At 40.3% G+C, this 23,330-nt stretch overlaps 1 protein-coding gene across 1 annotated transcript in view; it reads left to right on the top strand.

The window, feature by feature from the left end:
• The window catches only part of MDFIC2 (MyoD family inhibitor domain containing 2), a 103,005-nt gene extending 83,101 nt beyond the window's left edge, over positions 1–19,904 (top strand). Inside the window, exons 4-5 of the mRNA XM_019947483.2 lie at positions 4,104–4,325; positions 16,980–19,904. Of these exons, the coding sequence (XP_019803042.1) occupies positions 4,104–4,325; positions 16,980–17,239 (482 nt within the window). The 3' untranslated portion in view covers positions 17,240–19,904. The remainder of the gene's footprint in view (positions 1–4,103; positions 4,326–16,979) is intronic.
• The last annotated feature ends 3,426 nt before the right edge of the window (positions 19,905–23,330 follow it).

Below are 23,330 nucleotides of genomic sequence, written 5' to 3'. Positions count from 1 at the left end.
AAGTTTGAGAAAAAACTACATTGAAGGAATGGGAGGGGAAAAAGAAACCAATAATCAAGATAGGAAAGGTCAAAGAAGTAAACCCAGACAGAGAAATGGGAAGGGAAGGGAGGGGGAAAACAAGAATAGGATGGGAGGAGGGGGGGTGGGGGGAGAAGAGATGTTACTTATTCATGATTTGAATTCATATATATAGAGACTCAGAAGATGCACCAATGCAAAAATTCTAAAGTCACACTTAGTGAGCAAAAATGAAAATCATTAAAATGTTTCATTAATGACTTAAAGTAAATAAATTAACAGCTCCTGTCACATTGATTCATCCATTGCATGTGGGCACTCAATAAATGTTAATTGAATTAAATTAATAACATTTGCTCAGTGGTAATAAAAAATTAATTTACTGTCTCTCGTCTCTGTTACTTAAGTTTATGCCCATTGCTTCTGCAATTACTTCTAGCCCAAAGAGAAATTTTCTATTTCCCTAACTTTCAGTACACACTTTCTTTCCCAAGAAATACAGTTGAACTTCTAATTTTTGTCCTAATTTTGGTGATTTTTTCCTGTTGAAAAAAATTATTTTCTCTAAGTTAATGTCAAGAACTATGTATAACATCCCAAATTTAGTTTCACGAGTTCCTTATTTAATTCCAAAATAGTTTTCTCTGCAGAAGATGTGATACCACTTTTTATGTGTTTCTCCTTTTAGCTTATGCTACTTTATAATACTTCGGGTACAAAGTCAAATAACACCACAAAAGAAGGAATCTGGGGAAATTACTGTTAGCATTCCATCTATAAAAGATGGAAGATGTCAGTAACATTCACCCAAAAATTGTGACTCATTTCAGATGTCAGAATTCTGGGTTGAACAGACTGGGTTCTCAAATGTGTGTTTGTCAGATGATTTTCTAATGAGTAACAGATAGTTCCCAGTGGGGAATGAAAAAAAAATAAAAATATAAACAGAGATTATAGAATTAAAATAACTTTATGAATGGCAGTTTAACTTCTCCATAAAATTCTCTCAGTACAAGCCCAGTGTCTCCAAATGGTTGCTTAATGTAGCACACCACTTAGATTCAAAATGCTATACTTAAAAGTGTCGAGAAATTAAAAAGAGAATCATATACCACTTGGCTGTATACTGTATTCTCCGCATGTTCTTATATTCCAGTAACCTCTATCCAACTTTTTTTTGTTACTGAATTACTTTGTGCAAAAGCAATTTACATTACATGCAGCCTGACTATGTGTGATAATTTGAGCTGATTGTCAATTAATTCTGTAGTAAATAGCTGCTGTAATCTCTATACTTATCAAGGTTTTCTTATCTATCAACTCTTCCTGAAATGCTCTTTGATGTACGGGATACAGCAGCTGTAACTAAAGAGGCAGGATTCCCTAAGTGTGCAAGAAAGTAGTCTTAGCTTTGCCAAGACTGCTTAGGTATGTCTGTAAAGCAACGTTATTTGCAAGGCTTGATTGCAGGTAGGTGACACATCACGGGATTGAGAGTGAAGAGGGTTTTGCTGATGTGCAGTCCCAATAGTGAGGAAGCAGAGATAAAAGCTAAGAACAAATTGGAGAAAATGTTGAATAATATAAAGAGACAGGGACGAGAGCAAAGCTTTTGGAATCCAAACGGCCTGGGTTCAAATCCCAGCTCTACCATTTACTAACAAAGAAGCCTCAGGGAACTTATCTAAATAAACTAAGCTTTGGTTACGCTCATTCATCTGTTAACTTGGGGTACCAATTTATACATTTCCCATCTGTCCTGGGAGGCTGCCAGTATTACCTCCTAGAGTCTTTGTGATGCTTAAATTAAATAAGGTATATAGTGGTAACACAGAACTTGACACACAAGGTATACAATTCTGTGTGCTGTGTGTGTGTGTGTGTGTGTGTGTGTGTGTGTATAAAGCAGTGGTTTGATATTCAAAATTGGTGGTTTTGCCCCATGGAGGAAATGTGGCAATATCCACAGACCTTTTGTTTGTCATGTCCTAGGGCAGCTGGTGTTACTGGCATCAAGCAGGTAGAAGACAGGGATGCTGCTAAACATCCTACAATCTCCCTGTGACAAAGAATTACCTGGCCCCAAATATCAGTGCTTCTCTAAGTACTGAAGGCATAATTTGAGTGACTATTTGTGATTAAAGCTGGTTACTTGACACTTTGATATCCAAGCAAGAAAAATAAACTATGATTTTTGTCATCATCGTCATCATCATCGTTATCATCACTATACCATTGATTTGGTGAATCTCTCTTGGGTTAAAGGAACCCAAGAGCTTCCCAATCTGTTGAACTAATTCTATCTATTCAATATTACATTAACTGCTATCAACAATAGATGTTTTTCTGAACCCCTATTTCTGCAACCAAGAGATTTAAAGCTAGCAGCCTAAGAGGTAGGGAATAAAAATTAAACACTGTTGAAAGCCAAAGCTGTTTGGAGGCTCAGAAAGCAACAAAAATGGCCTAAGACAACTGTGCGTGCAATACTGTCAGCTCTCGTGCCAGTTAGGAGCCTTTGGAGAGCAACTGCCTCGTGATTAGCTTCTGAAAATCACTGATGTATGTATCAGTGGCTGTCCTCTCCTTTCTCCACTCTCAAAAGCAGAAGGCCCCTGTGGCAGTGGTTCCCAAACTTTTCTGCATGTTGGAATCACTCAGGGAGCTTTGAAAATCCCTCAGGAAATGTGATCTAATCTGTTGAGGGGGAGGAGGGATTGCCTGAGCTTTAAAAAAATTCTAAATTTTTAGAAGGTTTCCTAGATGATTCTACCCTGTAGACACATCTACCACTGTCCTAGGAGGCAGGATCAAGCAGAGATTTCCATCTACCTCAAACTAAGAAGCAATTTCTCGAAGGACAAGGAAAACGGACTTGGCAAGAATGTATTTCTTGCACAGAGCTACCTAAGCACAGTAAAATTAAACCAGGTTGCCAACTGCTTTATTGATTTCAGTCACTCTGTGAGCATCACTGAATCAGGCATTGCGCTAGTGATGCAAAAGGCAATTCTCTAGAAGGCATCTTCACTATCTCCCAATAGTGCTGCCACATCACCAGGACGGATGCTTGTTTAGGTCTGAAGAAGTCCCTGGGTGTCATCCTGGATGCAGGTTTGAGAATACCTTCTGTTAACTCTTCTCTCCATCTTAGGATGATTTAATTGGTGTAGGTAAGCTATACACTGCCTGCATCACTACCCCGTCTGGATGTTTCTGAAAGCCAGGGACCATGCCTGTCTTAGTCAGCACTTAATCCCCAGTTTCAAGACCAGTGCTTGTTATGTAACAGACCCTCAATTATTCTGCGGGAACCAGTAAATGAGTATGGGAGTTCTGAAATACACGAAGCACCTAGGTCTTTTCAGCCTTCTCTGTGCCTCTCCAAACCAGAATCTTAGTCAAGGACTTTGCTCTAGGTTCCCTGCCAGGTGGTTACATGGAAATAAAAGCCTGTTCCCAAGAAGTACACCCCCAAAGCCACAAAGACTATCAACTTCATAGACACCTAACAAATGGCAAGGCAGAGAAAAGACTGGCAAAGTAAGAGTCTTTAAGGGCAGATGTAGAAATGGGCTTAAAGGATGGTTATGTGTGACCACTTTTCTTATACAGGGCAGGAAACTGAGGTTTGTAGACACAAAGAAATAAAACAACTTGACTGAGATCACATACATTACTTAACAGCATTTAAGACATTTCTACTACTTCTGAGATCCATAAAACATTATGACAATAAGCTGACAACATTCTATGAGGTTTTGTTAATCCTAGTGAATGAATGCCTTGATTCTCCCCACCCATCACTATAAAAACCACTGTGTTTCTGAAATAAGTGGTACAAATTACTGTGATAGGTGAAACTTGTAATATGGGTAAGATTTTATAATTACTGAACTTTTATTCTTACATATATTTTCATTCAAGATAATCCTGTCCAATAATGCTTCATGCTTCTAAATAAGATTTTAATCTTATAAAAGCCTAGAATGTGAATTTTTCTGCCAACGTCCCTTCTTGGATCGGGAGGTCACGTCAACTATAAGCGGGTCTGTGTATGTGTGTTTTCTTTTTTCCTCTAGATACGCAACTCACAAACGGAAAGCAGGCAGACGAGAAAGCCATTAATACCATCGTCATAAACTCAGTATCCGAATTCAAAATCACAGATGGACCAGCCAAGGAAACCCCCAGTGAGAAAAAACTGTCAGAATCCAGCATATCACTGACCTCCCTTGAAGAATGCCAAACGAAATTATCCTACCTCCAAACTCATCCTTCAGTTCATCCAAGAGACACTGATGGTATGTTTCTCACAATCAACCCATCTCTAAATAAAGCTCCCCAAACCCCAGCCCCTGGAAAACCAACATATATGCTGTTAGAAAAAAAAAAAAGTCTTCATGAATATTAAACAGGAAGGCTTCAATTTGAAAACTCTGATGAATGACACATGTGAAGGTCACCTGGCAATTATGAGGTGCTTGGCAGGTTGTTTGCTCTCAAAGCTGGGAGTTTGAGGCAAAGTGTTTTAAATAGCTAGAGTGAGGTAAAATCATTCTTGCTATGGAGCTATGAAGTAGACTAAAAAATGGCCAATTTTTTTCTCTTCTTGCATCTGGGACTACTCAACCCGTGACTCTAGGCTGAGAGGAGAAGAAGATAGGGTGGAATAGCATTGCAAAGCTGGAAAAGTATAAATATAGACTGCAGCAAAATACAAGGATGCTTACACCAGCAGCCTGTGGAAAAGGGTTGGTTCCTCTAGGTAACATCACCTCCTAGGCATTCGAATCAGTGCAAAGCTACACCAAACCACCTCTATATATGACATAAGAGGCATGTTGCATTTGCAAAACCAATTGCAAATTGAATTTATGCTAAATGATCAGCACAGTCAAGTTCAAGGTCATGGACTCCACACCAAGACATACGGAATTTTACTCATGTTAACTTTGCACTGACCTTCATAGGAGACATAAACCATTCAGGAATTGTGTAATGTTCCATATTGACATTTGTATTTAAAGAAACCTTGAAGTTTCTCAAAGGAAAACATAAAAAGGTACAGTTTCTGGTCCATATTTAAATTCATATTTACTTTATTAAAATAAGATAAAAAAGTGAAATAAACTTTGCATAACAGGAACTTTGAAATCACATCAGTTTAATTCCTGGCTCTGAAATTTATTCACTGTAACACTGGATTAAGTTTTTTACCATCTCTAAATCTCAGACTCAGTTTTATAATGGAGCTAGTGACACGCAATAGGGTGTTTTGAAGATCAAATGAAATAACATGGGTAAAACATCCAGTAGACAAACTCTCACAGAACAGATGTGTGACTTCTGCTTTTATTATGATTATGGTTTTAAAAAGTAAGGGGAGAGATTTCTAACACACGTTATATATGATCTCGTGAAAACATTGCCATGGAGGCTTTAGACTAGAAGACACAATTGCCTGCAGTTGCCAGGAGACAGTGAGAATAAGGAAGTACCTCCAGATGTATGATAGGGATGGGTGAGGACTGTGGCAAGGAGAAGAACACTGCCTCTACTCAGCTCCAGCTAATTGTTGCCAGAAGGAAAAAGAGGTTCAGACCTGCCAGAACTAGAGTGTTACAGGAAATCTCCCAATTTTTAAGTGTTGGCAATAGTTCTATTTCTTCTATGAAGCCCCAGACACTCCCAACAATACACAGCTTTCAGCTAACTTTGGCCAATAGGCTGCCAGGTATGACCTTGAGTCCAAGATGATGTCCAAGCTTCTGGTTTTGTTAGAGCTTGATGCTAATCAAGAAAACAGGCAAGGGCTTCCCTGGTGGCGCAGTGGTTGAGAGTCCGCCTGCCGATGCAGGGGACACAGGTTCGTGCCCCGGTCCGGGAAGATCCCACATGCCACGGAGCGGCTGGGCCCGTGAGCCATGGCCGCTGAGCCTGCGCATCCAGAGCCTGTGCTCCGCAACGGGAGAGGCCACAACAGTGAGAGGCCCGCGTACTGCAAAAAAAAAAAAAAAAGAAAAGAAAACAGGCAACAGAGGAGAGTTCTCTACATTTTGACAATAGAGAATTTTATCAGATCATGTAAGGGATGCATGGATTTTTACTTGTAATGGACCTTGGTTGTAATGATCCCAGAATTACGAATTACCACTATATGTATCCACACAATACAGGAGAGTGCCCCTCCGGAACCACTCTGATCTGTCTCATCAGGTATCTTGGCAGAATGAGAAGGACCAGTGCAGCTAGCATGATACCTGAACCCTTGTATTCTCAGGGAAGACCAAAATGACTACTCCATTAAAATGGCAACACATGCTCAGGAGCCTCATGTAGGAAAAGAACCAACTACTCTTTCTTCAAAAGGGCAAAGGAGATTCATGAAGACCATTGAATTAGACTGTTTTCTTAGGCCCTGGACAGAGGCTATTATGACCCAGAAAATTCCAGTATTAAGCTGACAACACAGGTAATAGCTCATCCTCATTTCTCACACTGCAAAAAAAAAAAAAAAAAAATCCCCCCACTGAGGTAAGAGTTTTTGGTACCTGGTTAAAAAACAGAGTAAAACACCTAGACTAGGGCCCACAAATAGTGCTAAGAACCTCTCATTATCCTAGATAGCAAACATCAAGGAAATAAAGAGTTAAGTCAGACTCATTGCATTTTAGGAAAATTTTGATAGTAATTAATTTAAGGATGCAGAAATTGAGAGCTGGGGTCACTGTTCATGCTGAGATAAATACAGAAATATCTTTCAGGAACAGCAGGGGAAACAGAAGGGAAAAGAGAAGATTGCATCCACTTTTATGTAGTTTGTGGTTAATTTATTTTCAAATATATAAATGAGTGCATAGGAATGGATGCTTAATTGCTAATATCTATTATTTATATACATTGCCCCACTTAAAACAGGATGGAGAAGCCTCACACATGCAGATTTTGTAAAATGTGTTACATCCATTAGCACAGTTCATGGTGTGTACTCTGATGGGAATTTAAAATGATCTTTACTGCACATCACACACTATGTGCTGTGACATTATTATTAAATTGTGCCTCATCCTGTGTGGTCCCTTTCCTGAAGAAAATGGAACAAGTACAGAGCACTATCTGTGTCTCTGCTTCTGCTTCTATGTTCAGATTGCAAAAGCATCCCCGTGGATGATAAAACCAGGGATACACATGATATGAGAAAACAGTCTCCTTAAAAAGAATCTTGAGAATAAACCTAATTGATGTATAATTTTGAATTTGAGATGTCTCATCCAGGTGGAAGGGGAAAATCATAAATACAAGATACCTCAAAAGAACAGTCTTAATTACACCATGGACTACTGAATAAAATGATTACATTTTCTACACTGTAAATTTCATACAATTAAATGCAATAGTGTCATCTTATAAAATGTTTCAATTTTATAATTATTTCAGTTCATTTGCTCAGAAAAAAACATAAGCAAAAATTTACTAAGTATCACCCAAATCTAGTCATTCTAGTTCTAAAGAACTGACTTGAATGTTAGTTGTGCTTGTCTGAACTTAAATGGATCTTGACATATTTAAGTAGCTATTAAAATTGATAACATCAGGAATGATACCCCAGCTAGAGAAAGGCATTCACACTTTATTTATTCCCATTCTGTATTACATTTTTTTAAAGAACTAAATGTTGGGGGAGTGGGAACCAATTTTTATACTTTTTTGGTTTATTTATTTATTTATTTGGCTGCATTGGGTCTTTGTTGCTGCGTGCAGGCTTTCTCTAGTTGCGGAGAGCGGGGCTACTCTTCCTTGCGGTGCGCGGGCTTCTCATTGTGGCGGCTTCTCTTGTTGCGGAGCATGGGCTCTAGGTGCACGGGCTTCAGTAGTTGCAGAACGCGGGCTCAGTAGTTGCAGCTCACAGGCTCTAGAGCGCAGGCTCAGTAGTTGTGGCTCATGGGCTTAGTTGCTCCGCGGCATGTGGGATCTTCCCAGACCAGGGCTCGAACTCGTGTCCCCTGCATTGGCAGGTGGATTCTTAATCACTGCACCACCAGGGAAGTCCCAATTTTGATACTCTTTGACCAAAAACTTTTAGTGATCAGTTGGAGACAGGTGTCATGAATCTTGTTATTATGCCAAATTCTCTCAGGGACAGCACATTAACCATTAACGTATGAGAATACTGGGGGTATCTTGTCTTTTTTTTTTCTTACTTTGTTTTGGGGGGAGAGGAAGGGAGACTGTTATTTATCTGGGGTCACTTCTGGAAGAATCATGTTCTTGCCACTTTGGAAAATGATCCCCAAGGATGCAGGAAGCATGTTTCTGGAGTTGAGGAATGCGCCAGGGACCGCAGAGGGCAGCTACAGCTACCTCTTGTTCCTCCCTCCTCCTGATCCTGGGGAATCATGGTGGCAAGAACACTGAAAGCTGGAAAGACAAACTCAGGGATTACAGGACCGTGAACGTGGGGCCAACCTCAGGTATATGAGTGGAAACTCCTTCGCACTGTTACCTTTTCCACCATGATTAAACATGATCCATTCTTATGAGGCAGATTCTTCCTCTCTTTATTACCCTCTTTTTTGTTCTTTTTTAAATTGAAGTATACTTGATTTACAATATTGTGTTACTTTCAGGTGTACGGCATAGTGATTCAATATTTTTGTAGATTATATCCCATTATAGGTTATTACAAGTTAATGGGTATAATTCTCTATGCTGTACAGTATATTCTTGTTGCTTATCTATTTTATACATAGTAGTTTGTATCTGTGAAGCCCATACCTCTAATTTGTGGCCCCCTTCCATCACCCCTTTGGTAACCACATTAAGATGTGGTATACATATACAAGGGAATACTACTCAGCCATAAAAAAGAATGAAATACTTCCACTTGCAGCAGCGTGGATTATCCTAGAGAATATTCTGCTTAGTGAAGTAAATCAGACAGAGAAAGACAAACACTATATAAGTAGCCACTATCCAGTTAACATTTAGCACCTTTAGAAGCTGCAGTAGTCCTTCAGGGGCGTGAGGATATCACTTAGCATATTATAGCCTCCACATCCTCAATGTACCCTAGCGGTGTAAAGAGGAAATGGAACCAACTTCAGAGAGGGTTTTTATCATGGCTTCTTGCTCAAAGGCAAATACCACTTCCAGCTGAATGGCCTGCAGCTCTTGGATACATCTTAAACCTCCTTTAATCCAGGTTTAACGAAGGAAGAAGTAGGAAATGAGATGGGTACTATGACAGCAGCAACTAGAGCCTATGCCATGATGCCAGGTAGTCCAATAAAAGAAATTTAATACTTGGGAATGTGTTACAAAGGTATAGGGAGAGGTGAAAAGCTACGTGAGAAAACTACCGACAACAGGAAAGCTCTGCCACCTCCTCCCTTGGTCTCTCTAGGGCACTAGTAAATCACTACTACTGGCATTAGCTCATTGGCCACTAGCAACTAACTATTACTAGACAGACCACTAGTAAGTGGCATTAGCAGAAGTCACAAAGAGAAGGGCATTCGGAAAAAGATAATACCAAAGGGAAGATGCAAAGCAGAGAGGAAGAAGGAGATATACCCCAGGCTTTCCTTTCTCCCACCCTCCCATTTCCTATAGCTGCCTCCTATTGGCTGGAGCTAGCCAGAAGCCACCTGGCAGAACCTGCAAAACACACCTTACCAGTCTTGTGAATACAGAGGGGAGTAGGGTGAGAGGGGAATGGAAGGGAGAACAGGTCACCAGGAGGCCTAGAGCATCTCGTGCCAGGCTTGAACGTGACAGAAGAAAGCGTGTGTGTTATGAAGGGCAGGTCAGCTTCAGAGTTAAGGGCTCTGGAGGAGACAATCTAGGTTCACATGACAGCCCCACCACTTCCTGTATTTCTTAAATTCTCTGAGTCGCAGTTTCCTCATCTATAGAACAGTAGTAGTACTCAATTGAGAGTTATCTCAAGACCCATGTGAGATGTTTGTAAAGTGTACAGGACTGCAAATTTGCTTTCCACGAACCAGCTGACACATCTAACAATGAGAGAGAGAGCACAGATTTTGGATCCAGAGCTAGATTAATTCCTTGCTCCACCACCATACGGGTGAAAGTTTTAGGACAGTCAGTGACAATCCCTAAGCCTTACCTTACATCTAAAAAGTGGTGACCATGTTGTTTATCTCTTATTGTTCATTTATTCATTCATTCAACAAGAGATAAGCCATTCTTGTGACTTAGGTTTTAGTAGGGGGGGAACTAATCAATAAACTAATTAGTATACTATCCTGTGGTCAGTGCTATGAAGAAAACAACAAAGCAGGGTGCTATGAGAGTTTCTGCAAGGATGTGATTTACAGGGAAGGTGTTTTAAGCTAAAGACCCAAAGGTTGAGTACGAGTTAGGTAAAGTTGTGAGGGGAAAGTGTGCAACACAGGCCAGAGACAGAGCACGTACAAAGGCCCTGAGCTAGGTGCATCCCAGGAGCTGAAATTTAACCAGTGTGGCTGGAGTGCAGTGAGTAAGGAGGACACTGGAACTGGAAGGCAGAGAAATAGGCAGGAACCTGATCACACAGGAGCTTGCAGGCTATGCCAAGGATTTAGGACTTGACTCTAAAGGGAGAGTGAGATGTTCTAATTAATGATTAACAATATCACAGGGGCTGATGAATTTGAGGTGGGCTCATGTGGAAGCAGTGTCAGGACAGGAGGCTGTTTCTGTTGACCTGATGATGGCTGATGGTGGCTACAGCTAGGATGGTGGATAGAGGCTGATGGGTTTCAAACAGGAATTTGAGAAAGAATCAGCAGAACTCAGGAAAGAACTGGCTGGGAAGGGTATGATGAGGAAAGGGAAAATGACAAGAATGAGTCCCAGATTTGTGCCAATTCATCTGCGTGTTCGGGAGCCATTCACAAGAGAAAACGAGGGAAGAGACAGGTTTGTGGGATGCGGGAAAGAGGGACACCCATGATGTAATGCGGCCTTGGTAAGTGTGAGATGTTCTGAGCACAGAGCAGAAGAGATGGGAAGCAGGCAGCAGGATGCAGGGATGATGTTTTGGATGGGCCGAGAGGAGAACTAATCATAGGCTATGACTCTGAACATCAAGTTTATTAAACATGAAAGTCCCAAGGAATACTGCAGGCAAAGGAAAATATACCCATTCAGGAGAACGGAAAGTCCAACTCTCTTTTCAAACAGTGCCATTTTCAATTTTCCTCTGAACTGCTTACGCTACCTTTGTGCAAACATAAACTGGCCATATGCAAAACAGGTTTGCCTGCTCGTGTATAATTATTTAATATGTCTTTTAGGAACAGTGTGGAACACACTTGAAAGTGGGGAAAAATCTGTTTTCAATTCATTAATGTTGCCGTGTTTCTCTAGGCAAGAGGCTCTGCCCTTTACAACCAAATAAAAAGGACTGACTTATAAACAGAAAAAAATGGGCTCTATTCTCAAGTGCAAAATAGAGAGATGGAAGGAAACAAATGCCAACTTGACCAAAGGATTAGGCCAACATATATATTTTTATAAATAAAATCTATAGTATACATCAGAAGTGGAGACCTCTGGAGTCTGCCAATTTGAGGAGACGTTGGCAAGAGGATTTGAACCAAACGGTTATACACCCACAGGAAATTATAAGGCCATTTTACAAACAGGTTTTCACATTCTGATAGGAAACACCAGCTCCCATCCCCACAGAACACCCTACACCCAACCTGACTTACTTCCAAGCCAAACTTTCAGTCTCGCACCTACAAAAGACAGGATCTAGAGGGAAAATCATTTGTATATGGTCATGGACTTGAGTCTCTAGCCTAAAAGATCAGGGAGCATTTGCTTGGAATATTTTCTTCTGAGAACTTCTTTGCCAGGGGCTGCTATAGCAGCAGTCTTGGAATTGCAAAACACGTGACGAGGTTTTATGCCTGAAATCTTTGACCACCAACACGCCCTCTTCAGAAATGCATACGCAGAATAGCGTCTATGTATGGCACTCACTCACTCCTGAATTTCTGCGGGAGATTTATAGTGACTTATGAGTTACGGGTGAGTTGGCCACATGCTAGAAACTGGCTCTGAGTGAACAAAAATACTCCCAGTCTGGCAAAGAGATGAGTACACACACCACAGACATACTATGGAATAGTCCACCTAAACTACAAATATTGAGTAATGGCCACAGCACCTGCAACAATATATGGCAATTCAAGTGGTCATAAAAGTCATGGTGTGGTTCTTTACCACTGTCTTATGCGGAAGAAAGAAATGGACGGTGAGAGGCAGGGGGAGGGGAAGGAACACAGGGATGAAGGGAGATTTCTGTTTACCTATATGCAGAACTCACTTTAGACCTTTATAGATGTTTTTAAAAGAAATAAGAATGGTTTTCTTTAAAATATTTGTTCCCTTTCAGAGCAAGTTTCCATGCTCTCCCTTCTCTTAAACACTAAGAAGTATATGAATAAGAAAAGAAAAAAGTTTTCTGGAAAACATTGTTTGAATTCAATGAAGGGAGCTCTAGGAACACTTAGATCGCTCTGACAGGTGAGGCAAAGAGCGAAATCTCTCCTGCAGGCTTGTACAGTTACAGTCAACTGAAGTCTGAAAACCAAAGGTTATTAACATTCTTAATGGGGGAAAAATAGATTACAAAAAGTCTAATGTTAATTGATTGATAAGCCCATCAGGAGGAATGAATTTTTCTCCAATTCATGCTAGAATGTTACTTTCAACCATCAAGTCTTCAGGATGCTGATTTTAATTAATTAGATGCTGTATCACATGACACTTACCTACCCTTTTTCAAAACCCTCACATGTTGTTGAGACTTTCTTAACTAAAAAAAAGGGAGAAAGGAAGGAAGGAAGCAAGGAAGGAAGTAAGGAAGGAAGGGAGGGAGGGAGGGAGAGAAAGAAAGGAGGGAGGGAGGGAGGAAGGGAAGGAAGGAAAAAGAAAGAAAAAGAAAGGAAGGAAACAGAAACTAGCAAACAGAATCCAGCAGCACATTAAAAGGATCAAACACCATGATCAAGTGGGGTTTATCCCAGAATGCAAGGATTCTTCAGTAAATGCAAATCAATCAATGTGATACACCATATTAACAAACTGAAGGAGAAAAACCATAGGATCGTCTCAACAGATGCAGAAAAAGCTTCTGACAAACTTCAACACCCACTTATGATAAAAACTCTCCAGAAACTAACACACCCTTGTAAAGCAATTATACCCCAATAAAGATGTTTAAAAAAAAAAAAAAAACTCTCCAGAAAGTAGGCATAGAGGGAACTTACCTCAACATAATAATAAAGGCCATATATGACAAACCCACAGCCAACATCGTTCTCAATGGTGATAAACTGAAACCATTTCCACTAAGATCAGGAACAAGACAAGTCTGCCCAATCTCACCACTGTTATTCAACATAGTTTTGGAAGTTTTAGCCACAGCAATCAGAGAAGAAAAGGAAATAAAAGGAATCCAAATCAGAAAAGAAGTAGTAAAAGTGTCACTTTTTGCAGATGACGTGATACCATATAGAGAGAATCCTAAAGATGCTACCAGAAAACTACTAGAGCTAATCAATGAATCTGGTAAAGTAGCAGGATACAAAATTAATGCACAAAAATCTCTTGCATTCCTATACACTTATGATGAAAAATCTAAAAGAGAAATTAAGGAAACACTCCCATTTACCACTGCAACAAAAAGAATAAAATACCTAGGAATAAACCTACCTAAGGAGACAAAACACCTGTATGCAGAAAACTATAAGACACTGATGAAAGAAATTAAAGATGATACAAACGGAGAGATACACCATGTTCTTGGATTGGAAGAATCAACATTGTGAAAATGACTATACTACCCAAAGCAATCTACAGATTCAATGCAATCCCTATCAAACTACCAATGGCATTTTTCACAGAACTAGAACAAAAAATTTCACAATTTGTATGGTAACACAAAAGGCCTCTAATAGCTAAAGCAATCTTGAGAAAGAAAAATGGAGCTGCAGGAATCAGGCTCCCAGTCTTCAGACTATACTACAAAGCTACAGTAATCAAGACAGTATAGTACTGGCACAAAAACAGAAATATAGATCAATGCAACAGGATAGAAAGCCCACAGATAAACCCACACACCTATGGTCACCTTATCTTTTATTTTTTTATTTTATTTTTTTTGCGGTACGCGAGCCTTTCACTGCTGTGGCCTCTCCCATTGCGGAGCACAGGCTCCAGACGCGCAGGCTCAGCGGCCATAGCTCATGGGCCCAGCCACTCCATGGCATGTGGGATCTTCCCGGACTGGGCCATGAACCCACGTCCCCTGCATCGGCAGGCGGACTCTCAACCACTGCGCCACCAGGGAAGCCCGGTCACCTTATCTTTGATAAAGGAGGCAAGAATATACAAGACAGCGTCTTCAATAAGTGGTGCTGGAAAAACTGGACAGCTACATGTAAAAGAATGAAATTAGAACACTCCCTAACACCATACACAAAAATAAACTCAAAATGGATTAACGACCTAAATGTAAGGCCAGACACTATCAAACTCCTAGAGGAAAGCATAAGCAGAACACTCTATGACATTAATCACAGCAAGATCCTTTTTGACCCACCTCCTAGAGAAATGGAAATAAAAACAAAAATAAACAAATGGGACCTAATGAAACTTCAAAGCTTTTGCACAGCAAAGGAAACTATAAACAAGACCAAAAGACAACCCTCAGTATGGGAGAAAATATTTGCAAATGAAGCAACTGACAAAGGATTAATCTCCAAAATATACAAGCAGCTCATGCAGCTCAATATCATAAAAACAAACAGCCCAATCCAGAAATGGGCAGAAGACCTAAATAGACATTTCTCCAAAGAAGATATACAGATTGCCAACAAACACATGAAAGGATGCTCAACATTACTAATCATTAGAGAAATGCAAATCTAAACTACAGTGAGGTATCACCTCACATCAGTCAGAATGGCCATCGTCGAAAGGTCTACAAACGATAAATGCTGAAGAGGGTGTGGAGGAAAGGGAACCCTCTTGCACTGTTGGTGGAATGTAAATTGGTGCAGCCACTATGGAGAAGAGTATGGAGGCTCCCTAAAAAACTAAAAATAGAATTACCATACGACCCAGCAATCCCACTATTGGGCATATACCCTGAGGAAACCGTAATTCAAAAAGTGTCACGTGGGCTTCCCTGGTGGCGCAGTGGTTGAGAGTCCACCTGCCGATGCAGGGGACACGGGTTCGTGCCCCGGTCCCGGAAGATCCCACATGCCGCGGAGCGGCTAAGCCTGTGAGCCATGGCCGCTGAGCCTGTGCGTCCGGAGCCTGTGCTCCGCAACGGAAGAGGCCACAACAGTGAGAGGCCCGCATACCGGGGGAAAAAAAAAAAAAAAAAGCGTCACGTACCACAATGTTCATTGCAGCGCTATTTACAATAGACAGGACGTGGAAGCAACCTAAGTGTCCATCGACAGATGAATGGATAAAGAAGATGTGGCACATATATACAATGGAATATTACTCAGCTGTGAAAAGAAACCAAATTGAGTTATTTGTAGTTAGGTGGATGGACCTAGAATCTGTCATACAGAGTGAAGTAAGTCAGAAGGAGAAAAACAAATACTGTATGGTAACACATATATATGGAATCTAAAAGGAAAAAAAAATAGTCCTGAAGAACCTAGGGGCAGGAGAGGAATAAAGACACAGATGTACAGAATGGATTTGAGGACACAGGGAGGGGGAAGGGTAAGCTGGGACGAAGTGAGAGAGTGGCATGGACATGTATACACTACCAAATGTAAAATAGATAGCTAGTGGGAAGTAGACACATGGCACAGGGAGATCAGCTCGGTGCTTTGTGACCACCTAGAGGGGTGGGATAGGGAGGGTGGGAGGGAGGGATACGCAAGAGGGAAGAGATATGGGAACATATGTATATGTATAACTGATTCACTTTGTTCTAAAGCAGAAACTAACACCACAGTGTAAAGCAATTATACTCCAATAAAGATGTTAAAAAAAAGAAAGGAAGGAAGGGAGGGAGGGAGGAAGGAAGGAAGATGTTAAGAAGTTATCATTTTAACAAGAGAACTGCTACATCTTCTAACTAATTCCCTTTATGGAAACAAAAAATACAATAATCTATAACCCATCACAGCTGTTTGGCTAGAATTACCAATTACCTTCAATGCCTTAGAGATACTTTTCACACTTTTACAAGTCTGCATAGTAAATTTTTAAACCAATTTTCTTAAAGAGGATTGATAAGATTTATACCATTTGAGGTGTACACGATGACATATTTCATTTAAGTTGATATAAAATCAAGGCTTTACATAAATGGAGGAAAAAGAAGACAGGGATTAAAAATAAAAGACAACCTGAAACAACTATGATTATTTAAAGAGTCATTTATGTTAGGTTTTGAAATGTGCTTTTCACTCACATTTGAATATGGGTGTTACAGATTTACTGGAGTCCACATCAAACAAATAAGAAAGCCTTGTGACGAGAAGCCAGAAATGTGTATGATCGCTCATTGTCCCCAGATCTAATTGCTGCTGCAAGCTCCCTGCACTTGGGGAGGACTGTTTTTCAGACCACTGCAAGGTTTCCAGATAGGCAGCTAATTGTGCGGCTTCCCAGCACCTCTGCAGGCAACGTAAATAAAGGAGTTTAGAAAAGTGACAGCACTTTAAATAACCAGATTACGTGGAATCAATAGGAAATGCTCAGGAAGTTAATGAAGCAATTAATTAAGTAGAGTGGATGGGGGAGGGGGAGCTTGAGAGGATAACTGGTGTACATCGCCCCTAATACGGATAAATAATTAAGAGCGGGCTATAAGGTTATCAAGCACACCACTGCACATGCCTCCTCTTCATATGCGCCCCCAGAGGGGCCACCTGTAATTGTCTTTCTTCTTCTTTAAACAGAGGACTGTGCCTCCCTCATCCTCACCTGTCTGTTTTGCCAGTTTTTGGATTGTCTCCTGATGCTCCCGGATACGTGTGAAACGGTGTGTACCAGTTTGTGCTGCCCCTCTCACAGGTATCGCCACACCTCAGATGAAAGCCACTCCCGGAATGACTGCAACTGCAACTGTGACATAGACTGCAGCCTCTTTGAATCTTGCCAGGAGACCAGTGAGTGTCTGGAGCTGGCCATGGAGATTTCAGAAATCTGTTACCACTAGCGCGACAAAGGAACCACATCCCGGCAGACCCTTTGGCCCCCGGGGGAAACTCCATTACAATGAGACTGTGATTTCTATGCGCTGAAATGTAAGGACTGTATACATTTCTTGGATGCTCCAGACCATTTTATTCTGCACCTGTCTGGGAAAAAGCTAGTATTGTCAACTCAATGGCCTTATTCCAAATTTCCCAACCGCATGGCTCACTGAAAAATCAGATCTTGATCACATGTGATGAACAAATCTTAAATACCTCTTAAATGCCATAGGTACAAGATGTTTCTTAACTGTAAAACAGCATGTGAAGCCATTCTGTTATTGCACTCACTGGCTTGCATCATGGATTCAACTTCATTCACAAATTCAGGACAAATTAGCACATTCTTTTAGAACTGACATACATTAACTTGTCCTTCTAATGGACTCATGTATAAACATTATGCATTGTTGGTTATTATTAATAATGCATTGCATAACATCATTTTGTAATTAAAAATTTATTTGTACAGTCTCTTAAAATTCACTTATATGTTCAGTTTAGGTAGAAAGGGAATTAAATGAATTAGAAACCGTGTTCCTATAATTACTACAGATGTCTCCAAGACATATCCAGTGAATTTTGAATATGATGTACTTCGAGAGAGTGCTGTAATTCTAGACCGTATTATTATTATGTCTATGACTATGTCATAACAGGTTATGCATGTTCTTAATTTGTTACAGAAAGGCTTTTCTTTATTCTAATGAGCAGAAATGGGAATTACGTGCAAGTTTCAAGAAAATGACCCCAGATCATCAATTTGCCATTTTCCTCATTCCTGTTTGTCAGGTACAATAAGCAGCAGGATATTAAAACAGAACCATTTCATTTTACTGAACGATGAGTTGTGTAGGCACCTGAAAGAAATACATGTGCAGGCACTTATGCAGCACTAAGTCTCCTAATACAGCACGTGCTTCACAAACCATATTTTTTTTCTTTTTCTGATAATTCAAGTGATTCATAATTATGTTGAGCACTTCCTCACACGTACAAAAATTTTTTTAAAGATGTGATATAAACGTAGAAAGTGACTTCCAACTCCAACGAATTAAAACAATTTGTGCAGGTTGAAGTTACTTTGGAATTTTCTTTACTTTCTGTAGGCATGGCGTTGCTCACAAACATGTGCTTAAATATTCCCACAGACATCTTCACTGAATACAAAAAAGCACACTATATCAATAACCGAACAAAGAACACGAAAGTAAAATGGAGAGTCGAGGGAACTTTTTATGATTTAGGCAAACAACAACAACAAATTCCAAAATACCTGTCTTTGCCTGACTTAGGTAATTTTGAACAAAAGCTACATTTGTTTTGTTTCTGTAGTCAACTAGCACATTCTTCTACTCTGCAGTAATTTCGTCAAAACGCTGAAAACCCTTAATCTTTTGAAAATATTTTTAAGCTTCCCATCAAAAGGCACTGAACTGCTCTTGTCTTGTTCCTGATGGCACAGAGCATCCATGGTTAATGCAGGCTTCATCCCTGTTTGACTATCATGTTTTCCACAAAGTACAGAGCATGTGATTGCCCACCCCTTATGAAACACTTTGGTCTCAGTGCTTTTCGGAAGCTCAGAGACAACTCTATTCTCTATGCATAAAACTTGTAGATCTTTATGAGGGAAAACTATAAACCCTTAAGAAGGGGACTTAGAGCTGTTCTTACCCAGTATTTTCATTTTTCGTAAGAGAAAATAGAGGACCCCAAGAACTGACTTATCCAAGACCATACAGTGATTTAATAGCAGTGTTGGGAAATCAAACCGGTGGTCTAATTTTCTAATGACACTGTACCACCCCAGGATTCTCCACTTCTTAGTCCAGCTTTACACAGTGGTACAGCTACTCCAACTGTTCAAATATTAAACTACTACTAGACTGGCTCATAAACAGTTGCTACCGTGAACCTCCTTAGGGCTTCTCCCTGTACCCCCAGCCACCTGGCCCCTCTCCAAGCACCCACCCACCTCCCCCCGATCCAGCCACTCAAGGAAGAACACCTGGACCTGCAGGGGGTTTCTGGGATCCTGTCCCAATAATATGGTACCTGGTGTCATTGATCAGGCCATGTCATATCGATGTTATTTATTTTGACCATCATCCCCTTATTCTTTCTAGTCTACATAACCTCAAATTGGGCAAAGATGGTCCATTTCGAATGTGAATTGAACGCTTGTCAATTAGAGACGTTAAGAATTGTCAGGTCTTGGGCTTCCCTGGTGTCGCAGTGGTTGAGAGTCCGCCTGCTAATGCAGGGGACCCAGGTTCGTGCCCCGTTCCGGGAAGATCTCACATGCCACGGAGCGGCTGGGCCCGTGAGCCATGGCCACTGAGCCTGCGTGTCCGGAGCCTGTGCTCCGCAACGGGAGAGGCCACAACAGTGAGAGGCCCGCGTACCGCAAAAAAAAAAAAAAAAAAAAGAAAAGAATTGTCAGGTCTTATTTTATACTGTGGTCAGAATACTACAAGATCTTTCTGTGGCCTCTCTTACCACGGTTTGTTAACTTACTCCTCACTTTCAGAATTCACCATGCTCCATGCTCTAACAGAAAGGATCGGTTATACAAAGTGTGCAATTTCTTTTCTTTATCACCAATAATAAAACATCATCCTTTTTGCAAACATGAATGGCTCTTTCAATTGAATTCTTACACAATAAAATATACGCAGCTGGGAAAATGCAATTGCAGAGGTAAGACAGATGAAAAAGGAATGTGGTTATTGATTAAATACAAATATCAGAATCTGAGAAGGCTCAGGTTTTTTTCTCTGCAATGATGAAGGCCGGTGATCACAAATAAAGATAATGTTGTTCTTTAAGGTGGGTTTTTAAGGGAAAAGAATATTCTGATTTAAGGAAGCACACTAGATAAGAGAGATCTGAGAACATACAACCTTTATAAGGATTCCAGAAGAGAAATTTTTTTCCCACAGCAATATAACCAGATAAGTACATTGTCTTTGCTTTGCTCAATGGATTTTTATAAAACCATTGCTTCTCTAAAAGCCTACAAAATATGGAAAGCCATGAAAAAAAGAAGTTACATTTAACTTGCTGATGAAATTTTCCCACTACATAAGCTGATAGGCCTACAAAATTATTTATCAATGCTGGACAATCGAAGTTAATAAAGCAAAAGTCGCTTCCATTTTTTCCAAAGAAGTAAGACAACATAGTCAGGGAAGCTTTACAAATAGGAGACATCACATGAAGGCATATCAGCATTTTTTCAAGGATAAATGTGAAGGTGGAAACGTTTGAAGGACAGAATTCATTATCCAATGCCTCTAAATTTCTCCCTCTACAAAATGAAGCAAAAGAATAACACATACACTTAAGAGAGGCACTTTGACTATAAGAATTTTGCCCATCAAATGCTAAGTTCACCAAGGGTACACAAACTGATGACCTGTGATAAAATTATAAAATTTAAGTATTTGGTTTAATAGTTTGTTGGGTGTTCTCTGAAAAACATATCTGAGTTAAAACCTGAAGAGTTGCCATATAGAGCCTCACGTGAGCCGTTTAGAAAGGCAGAGTGAATAAAGCATAATTTTCCAGTGATCATAATCAACACTGGACCAAAACTGTATTAGTGAGATCCTCGACGTATGTCTAGACACCTCCTTACATTACTGTGAAGAAGTCCAGAATGTGGGGAGGGATGAAAACGGAGGAAGGGACAGGACATGTATTAGCATTGGATAAAAGTGCCTCCTCTGGCCTACCATCTTGATTGGATGAAAGTACCACCTTTATCCAGGTCTACCATCTTGATATGCTTCACAGCCTCGCTTTTGCCACTATCTCTAAAGCAGTGGTTCTCAATTAGGGGTGATTTGGCAATCATTTGGCAATGTCTGGAGACATATTTGGTTGTCACAATGGAAAGAGGAAGGATGTGATTAGCCTTTAGTGATTAGAAGCTAGGAATGCTAATAAACATCCTACAACACACAGGATAACCTCCCCAAAGAGCTCTGCGAGCCTTTCTATCAGTCTCAATGAACCATCACCAAACTGACCTTAAAAAAACTGTTGGAGGGGCTTCCCTGGTGGCGCAGTGGTTGAGAGTCCGCCTGCCGATGCAGGGGACACGGGTTCGTGCCCCGGTCCGGGAAGATCCCACATGCTGCGGAAGGGCTAGGCCCGTGAGCCATGGCCGCTGAGCCTGCGTGTCCAGAGCCTGTGCTCTGCAACAGGAGAGGCCACAACAGTGAGAGGCCCACGTACCGCAAAAAAAAAACCAAACTGTTGGAAACAGACTTGCCAGGTAAAAGAGAGGATGCCCAGTTAACTTTAAATTTCAGATAAATAACAAAAATATTTTAGTATAAGCATGTGCCAAACATTGCATGTGACACACTTATACTATGAAATGATTCCTCATTTATCTGAAATTCAAATTTAAGTGGTTGTCCTATATTTCTATTTGCTAAGTCTAGCGGCCCTAGTTCAACAGACTCCACATTTTGAGAAGGAATGCAGGGAAATGGTGATCCTTCAGCTCCCTCCCTGACTCCAAGAGAGGAATGATTGTTGACCTCTTTGGTCAGAAGCCAGGACATTCGCTGGGCCACATTTTACCTGGTGGTGTAATTTAGGTCGGGGAACCTGGTTTAAAGATCAGCTCTAAAACAGGACACTCTCATTTTCCCTCCTGTCTAAGGTTCCTGTCTTGGACTAAGCTGGTCATGTCACATCTCTGTTGGCAACTGAGGAAGCACCTTAGCCAAGAGCTATCTTGATTCAAGAAGTAGTAAGCAGAGGCCTTCACTTACACCTTCACATCTAAACCATATTTTCTGATTCAGTCTTGGCTAGAAAGACCTGCCTTGAGTAGTGCTTGTATCTCTAGATCAACAGCTCCCTCTGCCAAAATTCAGTAAGGGAAAAAGGGTGAGTGGGAGGGTGAAATTGAGGCATTTCTTAAACCTGGACTGCAATACCATCTACTAACACCTGAACTTCACCATGCACTCTTAGTATATAGTTAGGAGGAGACCAGAGAGCCTGAAAGTGTTCCCTTTACTACATTATTCTTATTTATTTTACGGATGAGAAAAATATCAAATAGAAAATATTTGGGGGTGGGGGAAGGGAAGAAGGATAGACTGGGAGTTTGGGATTGACACACTGCTATATTTAAAATAGATAAACAACAAGGACCTACTGTTAAAAATAAATAAATAAATGTTTAAAAAAAGAAAAGAAAATATTTGATTAAGTGCTTTATATACATTATCGCAATTCTCTCAACAGCCCTATGACACAGGTCCTACTAGCATCCCTATTTTCCTAGGGAAAACAGAGACCTAAAGAAATTAAGTAACATGCCCAAGGTCCATACCAAATAAGCAATTGTCACAAGGCTTGAACCCAGGTCTGTTCATTCCAAAGTTTATGCTTTTAATCACTAAGCCTAAAAGTTGTCCATATGAAAAATGACCAAATCAAAATAAAGTTCAAGTATTCACTTCTAAAGCAAAAGCAATCAGAAAAATACGACACTATTCAAAGAAACCCATTCGCTGATAGTAAATGTTTTCCAAGCTGTTATCCTGTGCAATGATGAGAATCTGAAACATCTTCAATATGCTTTTTTTATATGCTTTTAAGATATGTACCCAATAAGTAATAAATGAATGTATTGCAATTTAATCTTTATATGAATGCAAAGTGAATGTATTGCAATTTAATCTTTATGCCAGTAGCTGTGCCCCATTCATCTCTGGTTATGAAGGCTTACATTTTAGTGCTCCATTTTAGCAAAGCAACTTTGATCTCTACCTCCAGAGTCCATACTGTACACACACCCAGGCCAGCCCTCATCAGTATTCCATGAGAGCATGAATTGTTTTTAATCAGTCAACAACACTATGTCAACCAAATGCATTCTGATTCTGAGACCTTTTATCTCAAAAGCTATGCAGAAACCAAGGTCACGGTAACCTCTTTTATGGTTTATAGTTCCTCAAATGCACTTACAGTGAATTTACAATGCCACAACTTACTTTGTGGATTCTGAGCTTTCACTAGGTT

Source organism: Tursiops truncatus, chromosome 10 (genome assembly GCF_011762595.2).
Source record: "Tursiops truncatus isolate mTurTru1 chromosome 10, mTurTru1.mat.Y, whole genome shotgun sequence".
Taxonomy (NCBI): domain Eukaryota; kingdom Metazoa; phylum Chordata; class Mammalia; order Artiodactyla; family Delphinidae; genus Tursiops; species Tursiops truncatus.
This window is presented reverse-complemented; position numbering and strand designations above follow the sequence as displayed.